The sequence below is a fragment of the Mirounga leonina genome, unplaced genomic scaffold, assembly GCF_011800145.1.
Source record: "Mirounga leonina isolate KUSES-001 unplaced genomic scaffold, KU_Mleo_1.0 Mir_154, whole genome shotgun sequence".
Lineage (NCBI taxonomy): Eukaryota > Metazoa > Chordata > Mammalia > Carnivora > Phocidae > Mirounga > Mirounga leonina.
The window spans coordinates 59569233-59586142 of record NW_023270389.1 but is presented as its reverse complement, the minus strand read 5'-3'; the positions used below and the strand labels follow the sequence as shown (position 1 = coordinate 59586142).

Genomic DNA, 16910 nt, shown 5'->3' with positions numbered 1-16910 from the left:
GCCAAAAGGAAGAAACTAATACATGTGAGGAGTAGGACGAAGGTTGGGGTGAAGTGAGCAGAGGCAAAGAGGTACCACGCGGGATTGGAAAGGCAGGCAGAAGCCATTTATGTAGCACTTTGTACAACATGGCAAACGGTTTGCCTTGTATCTGAAACCTCTGCAATGAGGAGTGTGCAGAGGTTTGAAGAGGAGCATGATGACATGGCTATAGTTTTAAAAGGTCAGTCTGACAGCTGTGCAGAGAACAACTTGGGGGTAGAGTAGAGAAAGAAAGAAAGGATTCATGAAGACAAATCAGAAGGCTTCTGAGATAGTCCAGGTGGGAGATAACGGCAGCTTAGACCAGGCTGGTGGCACAAGGGGGAACAGATAAATTCAGGATGTGTTTGGAGGTAACATGCACAAGATTTGCTATTGAATGAAATGAGGGAAGTAAGGGAAAGTGAGTTGTCACTGATGACTCCCAGGTCATGGCATGAACATCCTGGTGGATGGTGATGACCTTTGCTTCAAAGACGATGAGTAATGGTGAGGGAGAGGCCAGAGGAGCTCGTGGCTGGTCAGTGCCCTTTCTGAGCAACTGAACTAAAACTAGTGTTGTGTCTGGAAGGCTTTCCCCACAGGCAGCTGGTATAGAGCAGGGCGCATGATTGTTCACTTGCAGGATTTGGGGCAGACATTCCGATAGGATACTGCCCAGTCTCTCAATGCACTTAGGTTTTCCTTCTGCCCCTGAGAGCACAGAATGAATCACAATCTCCCCCTCCCTGTGTCGTCCCCTATCTCAGAACTCCAGACAAATGTTTCATGTCATCTACTTTGATCCACTCAATTAACTTGTATAATATTTATGTCCTATAAGTTTTCCAGAAGGTATCATGAGATCTAGTTTACATTTTCTTTGTCACCATTCTTATATTTCCTTCCCCACATATCCAAAAACCTAATTCTATCCAAAATTTAGCCAAGAATAAACTCCGAAAGTTTTAGTCAAAGAAATGGTTAAAACACCCACACTCTAACTTGAGTACTTTGATAGGTTCATTTGCTAAAATGTTAGACACTGTGTTTTTTCAAGAAGTATTTGTCTGGTTTCCTGGCCCCTGTCAGAACCCAAGTAACAGATTAGAGGATCATGGGGTGGAGCTGGGGGCAAGGACACTGAGAGCAGCAAAACTGACAACTGACAGGCAGAAGGCAGAGGCATTCAAAAAGTGAAATAAAATTTTTTAAAAAGCTCAAAAAAACACTAAGAGTTAGGACCATCTACCCTCACAGGCATTGCTGTCTTAAGGATGCCACAGTAAGTGTCATTCTCAATAATGACCTTGAATCAACAAGAGAAGATTGCATTGCTTTGGATATAATTGTGTAAGAATGTAGGGATGTGTGGGAATTATTTTAGGAGATCTTTTTTTCTAATGGTGAAAATAAAATTGAGTTTTGGCACTTAGTGATAAATATGTAATCTGGAAAATAACTTTATGTGAAATTCTCTTTTCTGACACCACTAGATAAATAAAATGCTTATCTTTTCCTACTTTTGGAAATCAAGTTTAATGCAACAGAGTGTGTCTTTAAAATTCATCTTCTTTATAGAGGTCTTGCTGACCTGAGGTGTGTGTTACAGATAGCCTTTCTCTGTGTGTCTGGCCTGGAGAACGAAGTAAGCCTCTTTTCCATTGGGGAATAAATGACTTAAGAGCCTCCCATATCCTTTGTAATTCAAGGCTATTGAATTCAAGGCCACTTCCAATATCCACTGATTTTCATGATCTTGTTATTTTCTACTTGTCCCACTGTTATTTAACAATTATTATAAGCCTTTTGAACTTACTGTGAGTTATTTATATTATTAGGAATTTTATTTGGTCCTCTTCACTGGTTACAGCATGCCATTAAATCACCAGTACTAACAATACTAATATCTACAAAACTGCTTTCACCAGTTCAGTTAACTCATCCATTTTCCTACTTTTTAGCTCTTAACTTTCATGCTGGGGCAATTTCCATTGCCATCAGAGAGCTAGTTTGGGTTCATGCCTACATTCAACAAACACCTTAAAGAGTTAAAGTCAAAAGTTTTAAGGAACTTAATGATATAAGCTTATGGACAAGGAATCCCAAAATTTTGTTGCTACTCACCCTCCCATGAATGAGATCCCAGAGGGACAGTAACATAATGCCTACCCAAATGCCACTTCACTGAAGGTTATTAAAGTGCCCTAAATGCCAAACCAGGACTCCCCAGTGTACAGCAAGTTGGAGTGTGTGTTTTCAATCTCAGAGGGGTCTTTTTTATCCCCCAATTGAAAACCTTTGCATGTCCTCAAATTGCAACTAGCATTTTGTAAAGAAAAAAAAGTAATAGAAAGGGAGGGAGATCAACCACTGCGTGAATGGCAGGCCCAAGTGTAACAGAAAAGTGTTCATGCATACCTGCCTCAGACTCTTGTCCCTTCCTGAAGGAGCTCATATTTTATTCAAGATAAGTGTGACAACTCAACCTCTACCCGTTGTTTTGGTTTTGTTTTTTTTATTCCAAAACAGTTCTAGTTGGGAATATTTTAAGTATTTAAAGGCTGAACATGAAACATGAGTAATGCCAGTGATCACAAAGGAGCCATAGCAAATTAATTAAAGTCCTCTTGGTAGCCTGTTGAGAACTGTGACAGTCTGGCTATTCTTGCACCTGTGTGGCAGCTGCAGTTCCATAAAAAGGGACTATCACAGAAGGATGAACAGACAGTTCTTAGATGTTAAGTGGAAGTGGTCAGATTTCAACCAGAACAGATTAGGAGAGTCTGGTAGGATGCACTAGAGAAGAATTTAGAGAAGTGTAGTAGAGGTGCTGAGTAATGCGATGGTGCTCCACCAGGTTCTCCATAACTGACCATCAGATATTAGTTTTGCACATTCAGTGATATGCTCTTACTGCCAGTAGTGATGCAAAAGGTCGAAGACACAAAAGGATGGGCCAGGTTATTGTAAAAGCGTTAATATTGAAATGTTCTGAGTCATGAATCTTGACAGTGACTGCATAAAGAGCTATATGCTGGTTGGAGAATTCAGTAAAAATACTAAAATTGTATGTAAATGCAATCCAGGAGCCATCCTTGATTTCTCTCTTTGTTTACATTTGTTTCTTTCAAAGCCTTCCTCATCTCAGTAAATGGCACCACCTCACCCAGTTGCCAATAACTAGAAGTCATCGTTGACTCTTTTTCCCTCACTGTGCTCTTTGACCCAATCCATCAGCAAATTTTATAGATTCTAGCTTCAAAATGGATTTCTCACCAGAGTGGTACCTTTGTTGCAATCAATCAACCTGCACTGACACATTATTGTCACCTGGGGGCCATAATTTCCATGAGGCTTCACTCTTGGTGTTGAACATTCTATGGCTTTAAACAAATGTATAATGACATGTATCCACCATTATAGTATCATACTGAATAGTTTCACTACCCTAAAAATTTTCTGTGCTCTGCCCAAATCATCCATCCCTCTCTCTAACCCCTGGAAACGACTGATCTTTTTATTGTCTCCATAATTTTGCCTATTCCAAAATGTCATAGTTGGAATCATATGGTGTAGCCTTTTCAGACTGACTTCTTTCACTTCATAATATGCATTTAAGGTCCCTCTGTGTCTTTTCATGGTTTAATTGCTTATTTCTTTTTAGCCCTAAACACTATTATTCCATTGTATTCCATACCACAGTTTATTTATCCATTCACCTACTACAGGATGTCAATTATGAATAAATAAATAAATAATTGGCAATTATGAATAAAGCTGCAATCAACATCCATGTGCAGGTTTTTGTGAGGACATAATTTTTCAATTCTTTTGGATAAATACTAGGGAGTACAATTGTTGGATCAGTTGGAAAAAGAGGTTTAGTTTTCTAAGAAACGGCCAAACAACTCTTCCAAAGTGGCTTGTTTTGTGCTGGTCTCAACCTGTCAATAACCAGTGTTGTGGTGGATCAACCCTGTGGTTCTTATTGTTACTGCAAGTTGCCCTTCCACAACAGCTATCAGGAAACTTTGAAAAAATAAAGGTTTATTACTTACAGTACCTGTTAATTACATAGCACATTGGGGGCCACATAATGAGGTTGAGGGGAGGGGGGGACATGGGCCTGGGGTACTGCTTTTACTAGGGTCCAGTGGGGGCTTAGGGCTTCATAGGCTCACTCTTTATTGATGAATTTAAAACACAATAGCAGGAATTTAAAGCAATGGAAGAGAAAGAGCAAAACTAAAACAAAAACAAGTAGCCGAGATGATCAGATGTTGAGATCAACCATGATCTCTAAAACAAAGGAACTTTGGTGTGGGAGGCAGCCTGCCTTTTTATCTAGTGGTGTGGTTGAAGATGTGTTTCTTTGAGATAGCAGTCTTTGAAATGGGTGCCTCTTTGAAATGGTTGCTCAATCATCAAAGCCTGAATCATGCATTTGCATTACAAAAAAAAAAAAAACTGTCAGGGCCTCCACTACAGGGCTGTACCATTTTGCATTCCCACCAGCAAGGAATGAGAGTTCTTGCTGCTTCACCTGCCCTGCAGCATCTGATGTCGTCAGGACTCTGGATCCTGGCTATTCTAGTAAGTGTGTAGTGGTATTTCAACTTTATTTTAATTTGAAGTTCTCTAATGACACATGATGTATAACATCTTTTCATACACTCGTTTGCCATCTGTATATCTTCTTCAGTGAGGTGTCTGTTCAGACCTTTTACCCAGTTTTTAATTGGGTTGTTCATTTTCTCATTGTTGAGTTGTAAGAGTTCTTTGTATGTTTGTCTTCATCAGATATACCATTTGCAAATGTTGTTTCCCAGTCTGGCTTATCTTTCATAGAGCAGAAGTTTTTAATTTTAATGAAGTCCAACTTACCAATGATTTCTCTCAAGGACTGTATGCTTTTGTTGTTGTATATAAAAAGTCATCACCAAACTCGGGGTCACCTAGACTTTCTCCTATGCTTATCTTCTAGGGGGGGGTTATAGTTCAGCATTTCACATTTAGGTCTGTGATCTGTCTTGAGTTAATTTTTGTGAGAGGTGAGTTTTTAAAAATATAAATCACTTCCCTTATGACCTCCACTTACCTTTAGACTTAAACCAAAGTCCTTACCATGAGCTGCAATTTCTACCTGACCTGACCACTATCCACAGCTCCAAGCCATCATACATTTCCCTCCCCTCTGCTGCCAGAGCCTTCCTTCTGTCTGTGGACTCTCAGAATTCGTTCACAGCCTACACTGAAGCCGGATCACATAATCCAGACACTGTGTCCAGCAAATAAGATGGAGTAGTAATCAAATGAATAAATATTATAGAGGAGGTTGAATAGAAGGAATTCCAGAGTAGTCACCTTAAACAACTTCCTTCACATATAGCATTTAGTAAGCCCAGCTGACCCAAGAACAGAAATAAAATCTTCAATTAGATGTTTAAAAAAATATATCCTGAGATAGAACACTCTGAAATCTGTAATCACTTTATATAAGAGTAAGGAATCATGATTGAGGTACAATACATGACAAATTGAACTTTTAAAACTTGTACTGTGTTACAAAATGACAAATATTTCCAATAATTTAATCACATTTGAACCAATAATTATTCAAAATATTTCAACAGTCAATATTCAAAACCTTAATTTTCCCAGAATCATATCTTTTTCCTAATTTCCAGGAATATGGATGTCTCTTATTATCAGTTCTGTTTGCCAGCTCATTCTTAAATCTCCATCCATTTGTCATTTAGGACATTGTTTTGCCCAGTTTCACTTCAGCTGCTGGGACTGAATTAAAGAGAGTAGTTCTCCATTATTGTCTCTTCATGCTGCTCTTCACTGAAGAGTCCTCAAGTTTCCCTAGTTATCCTGAGCACAGTGTGCCTTCTGCTACAACTAATAATGGCATTTTGCCACGATGGGAACTGAATGGTATTCAGATTCTTTTAAGTAAAATCAGTGATGAAACCACAATAGCTCTGCTTTGCAACTCATTAAGACACTTACTTGAACACTATGACAGTAATATTGCTCAATAATATGATCCTTTTACTACTTCAGGAATGGATTCCAAGGCATTAAATTCTACTTTTTAATAAATAGTGTTACAGTAATGTCATAACACAGCTTAATTCTGTTGAATAAATGCACCTTTGAGTCGCTAGAAGTAAGTTATGATTCTTTTCTAGGCCAATGTAAATATTACTTCATTATTAGTCCTTAAATTGAACAATACTATGAACTTAATATTATATCTGGCCAGTAGTACATATTTGGACATTTGTGTTGAGTGCTTACTTGGTAACGGTAATGTTATTTATATCTTATTGGGAAGCTGTGTTTAGTAGTGCAGAAAACCAATTTAGGCATAACATTTCACATGGACCTGGTGCCAGCTAGTGGTATATATATATATGGCGTATATATACACCTTAAAAGGATAACTGCCTTTTCATTTATTTTTTTTATTTTTATTATTTTTTTTTATGACTGCCTTTTTAAAATAACCAAAGACCACATGGTCTTATTGGGATCAAATTTGCTCAAATACTAAAAATATATATATTTATCTGCCATGTTGGTGAGAAACAAGAGGATGTGCATAATAATGGATGTATGAAATGTTCATTGCATAATGCCCAGGCCAACTTCTCTCCAGTCCTGTGCTCCCACATTGTGCTGATTGACATTTTATTATGCTTATTATATTAGAAGATTATAATTCATCCTTGTATTTTACCATTTGTCACAAGATCTGGCAATTAGATGCAGAAATAAATAGTTCTGAATAAATAATAAATCATCTCTTTTTCTCCAGCTCCTGGAAGGACATGCCTTCCCTTTTTCCTCTATATCATATCCTCATTATTCCTACCTCTTAACATGTAGAAGAAGATCTCTATGATCTGTCTTGCCATGCTTGGCTCTTGATGAATCAGTAAGAGCTTAAAGAATTTCAGTGCTTCGCCTTCCTAATGGACTGAGGCTTACATGTGGAAGGTTGCAAGGAAATGGAAATCTAATAGGAAATGAAGACACTTTAATATTGCTTTAATATTTTCAAAACATTATTTTGTTACATCTAGATCAATGGTTGTGAATCCTGGCTGCATATCAAAATCACTAGGGGTCTTTTAAAAAATACTCATGCGCCAATGAGCCACAGAAAAATTAAATCAGAATATCAGATATTGATCAGTCTGATGCTGGGGTAGCTAAAGTGAGTTGCTCAGTGTCAGTTAGTAAATCCAGGTGGGTGCTCTTCCTGCTGTACTGCCAAGCAGACCATGGTGCTGAACCAGCTATTTCCATATAGATATGCAAACCAAATTTGTGATTTATTTAACATTTTAGTGCAGTGTGTGTGTGTGTGTTTATGTGTTTGTGGTATATATATTTCACATGCAACATATGTAGGGGAAAAAATCAAGAAAAAAGGCTTTGTTTGCTTCTTTATCCCTTACACTGTTATGGTGGAGTTTTGCCCCAGTGGCCATGCTGTCAGGACAGGGTGGTTTAAGAAAATGCCCCATGTCCTCATTATACAGAGAGTGAACCCCCTTGCCTGCCAGTGAGTGTAGAGAACAGCCTATTTCTGGAATCACACTAGTGCTGCCTTTTTGCCCCTACCCCTCCCACAACATCCCAACTGCACAAAAGTCTTTTTCCACATTCACGGTTTCTCTGGAGTTGCTTTCAGGTATATCTGATGTTTTAATGATCTTGCAATCTGTGGGAAAAAAAAAACAGAGAAACTGAGCGGAGTTGTACAACATAATACTTCTGACTAGTACCAGAGATCCCTATATCTGGTACCAAAACTTGAAAGTTGGTGAAACACAATCCATATAAACACTTCCTTCCAATTACTTCTAAAGACTAAGTGATATCTTTGCAGATATCAGGTCTCCTGTATTCTGGAATCTCCTTTCTTCTCTTTTTCCTGATTCATCATCTCTCCTACCACCTCTCTCCTCCCTCTCCCTCCTCCGCATCTCTTTCTCCTCCCCTTCTCCTCACCCCACCCTCTCTCTCTTTTCTTCCTCCTTCCCTCTCCTCCTCCAAATACAAAGGAAGCTTTACAGCTCTCTATTTCTGTGCAACAGGACAATAAATCTGGCAAAATGATACTCTTGAGGTTGTCAGAGAACCAGTAGCAGGCTACCCACACTCCCATTCTGTGTATGGAAAGCAAATATTCCCAGTACCCCGATTTCATGAATCACTGTAAAAAAAAATTCATTCTGGGATTTGAGCTAGGTCAACAGATTGTAATTTTCCAACTTGGGAAGTAAATAGCTTTAATAACAATGTCACCTCACATAGAGAGGCACTTTGAGCAGGGCTGTGTGCACGTACCAGCTGGGCTATGATCCACTTGATCTTTGGACACCCTTGCTCTGAATCTGTTGGCTTAGCAACTACCAATGTCAATAACACCCACTTTCACAGGCAAGGCCCATGCATTTCTTTTCCCTATTTTTCTGGAAGTTACTTGAGAATGTTATCTGAAGTCCTTATGCAAGGAGTGAGAGTATAATATATTTTTTTACTGGCTCTGCTGAGAGGGTGGCTGTGGCCATTTAGAAAGAGTTGCCAGGGACCTGGAAGGCAAGTCATTAATGCATGGATCAAAAACTTCACCCTCAAAGATTCCTTTGTCTCTCTGTTTTCCATTTTCAGCCTGGTTGTGTAAATACCACTGAAGTGGACATTAAGAAGTCATCCAGAATGAGAAACCCACACAAAACACGGAAGGTAATATCCATGTTTGCTGTGCTGATCTTGGTATGAGTTGCACTGTTTGGAGGACATCAGTCAAAAACCTTTTGCCCACTTCCTGGAGTATCTTCTAGCAACTTCCTTGCTTTTCCTTGTTCTTGGCTAGAAGAAAATCTGGCAGCTCAAACCCTGGTCTTCTGTCAGTCCATCTGTCCTGAGGACATGGTTCTCCAGCACACACAGGTCCCAGGGCATGCAGGGGGCTGTGATGGGGGGCAAGGATGCTGAGGGCACCTCCTCTCTCCATCGAAAGGAAGGATCATCAGCAGAGAAAGGCTTCTCTTTCAGAGCCCATGGGATGAGGAAACACAGATGGAGATTATCTGAGAAAAAGTGATATTGATGAGAGAAGGGCATTTTTAGAGAAAATTATGAAGGGAAAAGGGGCGTCATAAAGACATATAACTACAGAGTTTGTATGAGGATCCCCTTTTAACACCAGAATTTTGTGACACAACCATAAGATAGTGGTTGTATGTTTGTTTGGTGTCTGTTATGTGAGAGAACACATAACAAACAAAAAGCTATCCAGAATTCAGTGACATTTTAAATAATCTCTTGAAAATACACAGCAATAGTACCTCCATATTTTTGAAAGTAGCACATACACACAGAAAGCATTTTTATTCATTCCATGAAAAACACTTGATGCACATAAGAATTTCTGAGCTGAGGACACAGACCAAGGTTGGCACCACTGGATTAAAGCATTCCACAAAGCTCAAGACCTTCCTTTTCATGGCTTTTTCCTTATGTAGAATTAGGGTTTTCCAATAGGCACTAATCATTTTTTTTTTTGTAGTCTTATTTCTTGTTGTCTTTTTCTTCCATCCTTAGAAATATAAACATCATGAGGCCCCAGTATGATCCAAGTACCTTTTCTTTCTTTTAAGGCAGTTTACCTTGATGTCAGGATAAAGAAGTCATAGGAAAAGTGCCACAAAACCCACTCAGGTGCAGTGCTCCAGAGCTTTTGCCCCTAGGAGCTCTCTGAGAGAAAGAGGCAAAGCCAGACCAAACCAGGCTTGTTGGCCCTGCTCTCCTGTGACTGGCCTCACGCAGTTCCTTCCCTCCTCTACGCACAGCACAGCCTCAGGGCACTGGGGACTGGTTTTGTGCTGTGGAACAGCATTCAGAGCTGCAATCATCTCTCCAAAAAGCACATTCAGCCACCCATCACTACTTCTGAATTTTGAAGAATTACTTTTCATAATACCTTACTTTGTGTCAAGCTTTCCCAACAGACACCAACTGAGATATGCTCTGACTCAGAAGAGAAAGCATATGGATGGACAGATAGGACTTAAAGATAAGAAAGCCATCATTTACACTGTGTTCTTAATGCTACATGGTATTGATGTCTTACCAGCGCTACACATGGCATTGTGCTTTTTGAAAACTTGAAAAGCATTAATTGGTAATGCTGTGCTTCACATACTATCAGCCCTCACTTAATGATGGGAAAATACCAGGCCTAGCAAGGTGAAATGCTATAGAGCTGGAATCACTGAGCTCTAACTGTCTCAGTTGTGGTCTAATTTCCTGTGAATCGATAATGGTAGAACTGCAGGGCCTAACTGCAGAGCTCCATAGCCTGAAATTACCAGAGAAAAACAAAAATTCTGAAGAATGCTACAGCAAGTAGCATGTATGCCTTTGTCTTCAACAATTGGAGAATGCTGATTTTTTTTTCACTTTTTGATATATATATATATATATACACATCATATATATATATATATATATATAGCGTCTCAGAGTCAGAAGTGTTGAATTTGCTAGAATCTTCACAAATCATGTTATTTTACATAGAAAGTTATAGGACTCTAAGTCACATACTGATTTGTCTTATAGAATTATGACCACTGCTACATTAGCTCATATTTGGTTAGTAACTGGAATGACCCATTCAGTCAGATTTAACAAGTCTCTACTTTGTGCCAGGTATGTACTGCTTTTAATTTTTTTTTTAAAGATTTTATTTATTTATGTGAGACAGAGAGAATGAGATACAGAGAGCATGAGAGGGAGGAGGGTCAGAGGGAGAAGCAGACTCCCTGCCGAGCAGGGAGCCCGATGCGGGACTCGATCCCGGGACTCCAGGATCATGACCTGAGCCGAAGGCAGTCGCTTAACCAACTGAGCCACCCAGGCGCCCTGTACTGCTTTTTAGATATTCGATGGTAAATGGGGCAGGCATGACCTTGTTCCCACAGCTCATGGTCTAATGAGAGTGCACACAGTGAAGAAGCAGACAAATGTCTATACATCTATAACCATGTAATTGTGTTAAGTGGTATGTATTAGTCTGCTCAAGCAACCATAACAAAATGCCACAACCTGGGTGGCTTACATAATGGAAATTCATTTACGCACAGTTCTGGAGACTAGAAGTCCCAAATCAAGTTGGGTTTTTGGTGAGAGCTCTCTTCCTGGCTTGTAGACAGCTGCCTTCTTGCTGTGTCCTCACATGGCAGAGATAGAGCTCGGGTGTCTGTCCCTCTTGTAAGGACACCAGTTCCATGGGATTAGGATCCTACCCGATGACTTCCTTTAACCTTGATTACCTCCTCATAGACACCATCTCCATATATAGTCACATTGGAGATTAGGATTCCAACATGAATTTCAGAGGGATGCAACTCAGTCCATAACATGTTATCAAGGGAATTTGAATGATTTGGGATTCTAAATCACCACACCATTTTATTACAAAAAATACATGGCGAACAACAAACTGTCCCACCACCCTCTGAAGTTTTCACAGTTCTGTCCTTGTGGAGGGGGTAATTCTGTGGGATTGCAAGCCTTAGACAGAAATGGCAGAGGCCAGCCTATCACCTTAGAAACTGTCTTTGCCTTCCACAGCTAATCCGACTATGTCCTTTGCTCATTGTCTTAATGGTGTGACCACCCTCTGTTTTAAACTTCTGCTGGTAAGAAAGTGGAACCCCTGGATTGTAATTCATTTTTGCAAACAGATGCTACCCTTAGCAAAGAGAACTGCTGTTCATTTCTTTGGCAGTCAGCTGTAATAATATTTCACATGATGATATATCATAACAAGAATAAGGGACCCAGTAAATCCTTAAAGCAGTAATCCATTACATGTACCTAAAGAATATCAAGGATTGGAGTGTTTATCAAACATATGAAGAGAAGGCTTAGAAGAACATCTGATTGGAGATATTTTTAAGTATTTAGGATCAGTCAGTTTCTAAATCTATCTTTACTAAAATACAAAGAAGTAGGTGGAATGTATTTCCTTACATTTCTATGAAGGAATCGTAATGTAGCATAGCCAGAAAGAAACCAGCCTAATCTAGGCAAATTTTAAGGGCCACTGTGTACCTGATTTTCTTCAGCCTGTTTCTAAAACTTTAATTATAATAGGTCAGGCTGTGTATCAGTCAGGGTTCCCCAAAGGGTGAAGGAGAGAAAGACGGAGACACAGCGAGGGAGAGCGAGAGAGAAAGATTTATTTTAAGAAATTGTCTCATGCAGCTGTAGAGGTTTGCCAAGCCCCAAACCTGACGAGGTAGGCCAGTGGCTAGAGTCCCAGGGAAGAAATGCCATCTGCTGACAGAATTCCCATTTGCTTGGAGGAAATCTTTGTGTTCTGTCCAGGCTTTCAGCTGATTGAATGAGGCCCACCCACATTATGGAGGGCCATTGGCTTTATTCAAAGTCTGCTGATTTACATTTTAATCTCATTCAAAAACATCCTCAAAGAAATATCCAGAATAATGTTTGATCAAATATCTGAGCACTGTGGCCCAGCCAGCTTGACACATAAAATTAACCATCACAGGATGAATCCTTCTATATAACAATAGCTAGAGGGGCCCTAGGACAACACAAAACCTGAGGAAAATGAAAAAAGCATTTGTATGTACATGACTAACCCCACATGTTGAACTGCTTCCTATAACTTCAGGACCCATATTTCAAAACAAAAGTAAGATGTTTCTTGTCTCGTTACTTTTCTTTTTTCTGTCATCTTCATTTAGGCATTAAGACACTTCATATTTTAGGTAATAGCTAATGTGCACATTCTAGAGGAACAGTTAGGAAATTCATGATTAAATGTCTAGTTTTCCTGCTTTTAATGCAGTGGCTGTTTATACATAAAACTGTTTATACAGAAAAAATTGGCATTTCCTCACTTGTATATGCATAATGTGGAATTTTAACAGAAGAAACTACTCATACCTTAGGGTAACACAAAAGGCTTTTAAGTAAGAAGTACAGTCAAGTGGCAGGCAACAAACATTCTGCTCAAAATAGCAAAAAGCAGGGAATATTCTAAACCCTTGGGAGTTGGTGGGGCAGAGTTAGCCCCCAGGGGTTGACGGACCCAGGGACTCATCAGGGTTCTCGCTCACTCTCCTGTGCCTCTTTTCTCTGCCCTCTTTGTGCACTGGTTTCCTCCACACACCAGCAGATGTGGTCCCAATCCATTGTCTGGTCGAGCTGAACAATCCAGAAGAAAGAGAAAGATCCCCTCCCTCCACCATCAGTTGGAAAAACCCCAGAGATTTCACTCCACATAGAAAGGCATAAAAGCTTCCTGTACTCTTTACTTTCTGTTTTAAAGCACCCCCCCTCCCCACCGCCTGCCAAAGATAAAAGTAGGAGAGCATTTTCTTAGACTTCTTCTAAGGTGTGAAGGGAAATCACATATGAACGGGTTTATGTAGAAAGTCAGATCTGTTTCATTTTATGAATAACTTACCCAGTATTCATTTGGATGGTACCCTATGTGAAAAAATCTTGTTCAGGCACCCTGGATTTAAATAAATGGGTATATTCATCAAGTCAAAGCATCTTGATTGGTAACTAGCTTTGCTAACAACTCAAAATGGATCCCAATTGGTTAATTTTATTTCCCCCCATTGAGACAATTTCATGTCCCTTCCTCTCCAGCCCTACCTGTTGCTAGCTCTACTCCACTCACTCTGGCCAATATTTTAATATAGTTCCTTTTTCTAAAAAAAAATGAAAACCTTTTACATTTCAAATGATCCTCAGAACTTGTCTGCCAAAATAGGATCAATTTCCTACCTCCTTTGTCCCTAAAATAAGCCCTGTACATAAAACTTCATTATTCATGGCCATTTTCACTGTAGCCAAGAATCAAAGTTAAAAGCAATCACTGGTCCCCAGAAAATGAAAGCCATTCTGACTGATGAAAGAGAGAACTGATGTTTACCTGCATGAAACGGAAACTCCATAGTAACCTCAGAGCCCAGAGCTGGTAGCAAGGCTGCTGGAGGGCTGCTTTAAACACCACCTCCCAGGGATTTGGTTCTTAATGGAACTTCCTGAGCCTATGTGCTATGCATGCATACGGAAACAATCATAGAAATGCGGAGGCAGAAGATAGTTTATAGATCAGTGTACTTCCATGACACCATAAAATGCAGTATTTTTCTAGCAGTCTTTTTAATTATTTTTTTTTAAGATTTTTTTATTTATTTGCGAGAGAGAGAATGAGAGACAGAGAGCATGAGAGGGAGGAGGGTCAGAGGGAGAAACAGACTCCCTGCTGAGCAGGGACCCTGATGTGGGACTCGATCCCGGGACTCCAGGATCATGACCTGAGCCGAAGGCAGTCGCTTAACCAACTGAGCCACCCAGGCACCCCTCTTTTTAATTATTTTTAATCTTAACCAAAAAACTGTTAAAACAGTCAGCTTTCATCAAAAACTAATGATGTAATGTATGGTGATTAACATAACATAAAAAAAAAAAACAGCTTTCTTACCTTATAAGCATTATTTACTTGAGTATAGATTCTTATTAAGGACTTTAAGTAATTAAACTAAGGTAAACAAGAATGCAGTGTTCAAGCCTTAGAGTCTTTTTATTTTCTTTATCATAAATTAATGTAGTACAACTGAAAAATTGTAGACATTGAAAAATGTCTACATTTATTGTCTATGATTATTGAATAATTGGTGATTTTTCACTTGCCTAATTTTTAAAAATCAACCTCACCAGTTACTTCAGAGTTCAAAGTTCAGATATGACTGTTAGTAGTTCACATAGGCCTTTTCTGTTTCTTTGGTGCAAATTAAGTCTCCTTGTACTTCAGGCCCTATGCTCCTGTTATTATCTTCTTTCATAACACTTATCACAGTTTTAATCATGTGTTTATTTGTGTGATTATTTGTGTAACATGCTTCCCTCCACTAAGTTGTGAGTTCCAGTGGAAGAGAAAACGTATCTATCTTTGTTTACTTCTATATCCCTAATGCTCAGCATTATATCCAGCATATAGTAGGTGTTCAGTAGATGTTGAATGATTAAATGAAAGAAAGAACAGAGAAAATTTAAGCCATTCGGTTCTGTCCTATTAATAATTAATTCACAGCATATGTGCTGCTCGTTAGGTTGAAATTGTTGCCTGGTGATAGAACCTGAGTTCCCAGAAGTTGAGGTGAGGTCAAGAGAGGGCAGATTGAAAGACTTAACAAAGATAGTCTAAAATGGATGATTCAGGTAAGTTAAAGCCAAGTCAAAATCTACTGAAGAAAGCCTAAGAGCAAAGTAATGGGAAATTACAAGGGAAAATCCAAGTCCATCCAGAGGGTCCAGGTATAAAACCAACAGGTGAACATTAAGAAAAGATAGAGTCTGAGTGAAAACGGGTTCAGAATAAAACACATTTGAATTTAGAGATACTGGTGAGGTTAGTGATGAGCCTGAAAATTGGCTCAGTTAAGCATCTGGATCCTACCCTCTTCTGATTTTAAGAGTTTCTTCCAAAACTATCTGGTAACTTTAATTTTGTGGGCTCATGAAGTTTTATTATGTCCTTACCTTTCATCCTCATGTCCAAAGAAACAGTGCTCCATATCTCATATTAAATCCTTTATTTTAAAATAATAATTCTTTGATATTAAAGAAAAAGTTATTTGGCTTCTCCCTTGGGTTGACATGTGAGATGTCTCACCCTCAGTTGAAGATTTTTTTGTCTTTTTAAGGTCTCCAGATCTTCATTTGTACTTACTAAGCAATAGGTCTTTTCTTTTTTAAGATTTTATTTATTTGAGAGAGAGAGAGGGAGAAAGAAGGAGAGAATGAGCAGAGGGAGGGGCAGAGGGAGAAGCAGACTTGCTGCTGAGCCGGGAGTCTAACTCGGGGCTCGGAGCTCAATTCCAGGACCTGGGATTATGACCTGAGCTGAAGGCAGACACTTACCAGACTGAGCCAACCAGCCCCCCAATAATAGGTCTTTCTCAAAAAAGAATATTCCTAAGTAGTAGGTTTGACCTTTTGACAAAATACAAAAGAAGCACTGGGGCATCAAGAATTCCCAAGTGAAAACTTTGGGATCACTGATGTTTGCAAAAGGCACCCAATGGCCACTGAATGGCAAGGCCAGTACAGTGAGGTAAACAACCAAATGCTGAGATGGGAAAGTTGGAGCACTCTGGGGTGTCTTTGATCACACTAGCCGAGACTAAATCAATAATAGAATTGTTAACCTCGTCTCTCTCCTCAGTATTCCATTCTGTAAAACTCAAATTATTTTCATTTTCTTTTGGCTTATTAAATTTTTATTCTATTCTATATCCACCCCTGTTTTATTCTGAAATCAACACTTATTAAATGTTATATAGTGTTGTTGTTCCCCAACTTAGTACTCTCAGTCCACCCCCAGATTTTATTATCAGACTTACCATGTTCTTTCCATATAATCAATTATTCTGTCAAAGTTAATAATCTAACCACATATTTTTTCAAAGAGCTGTGCTTTTATTTTATATTCATATGATATTTATGATAGCAGTGCCTCCGAATTTTAATAAGAAGCTTCATCAAATATGCAGCAAAACTTTGAGTTACCTTGCTGAATATATAACACAAAATTACCTTTTAGAAAGTCTGTGACTATAAATGGTATTTTGTCCTAATATATTTCTCTTTTACTTTAATATAGTCTGTCTATGGTTTACAAAATGACATTAGAAGTCACAGTCCTACCCACACACCCACACCAGAAACGAAACCTCCAACAGAAGATGAGTTACAACAACAGGTGGGTCAGTCTATAACATGACCTGCTGACGGTTTACAGAATAGTAGCT

The 16910-nt window shown here is 39.0% G+C and overlaps 1 protein-coding gene across 3 annotated transcripts in view; it reads left to right on the top strand.

Moving 5' to 3' along the window:
- Positions 1–16910, top strand: part of RGS7 (regulator of G protein signaling 7) — a 514710-nt gene that overhangs the window by 464200 nt on the left and 33600 nt on the right. For all 3 annotated transcript variants that reach the window (XM_035010933.1, XM_035010932.1, XM_035010934.1), the window contains 2 exons: positions 8716–8790; positions 16763–16861. In XM_035010933.1, the coding sequence (XP_034866824.1) occupies positions 8716–8790; positions 16763–16861 (174 nt within the window). The remainder of the gene's footprint in view (positions 1–8715; positions 8791–16762; positions 16862–16910) is intronic.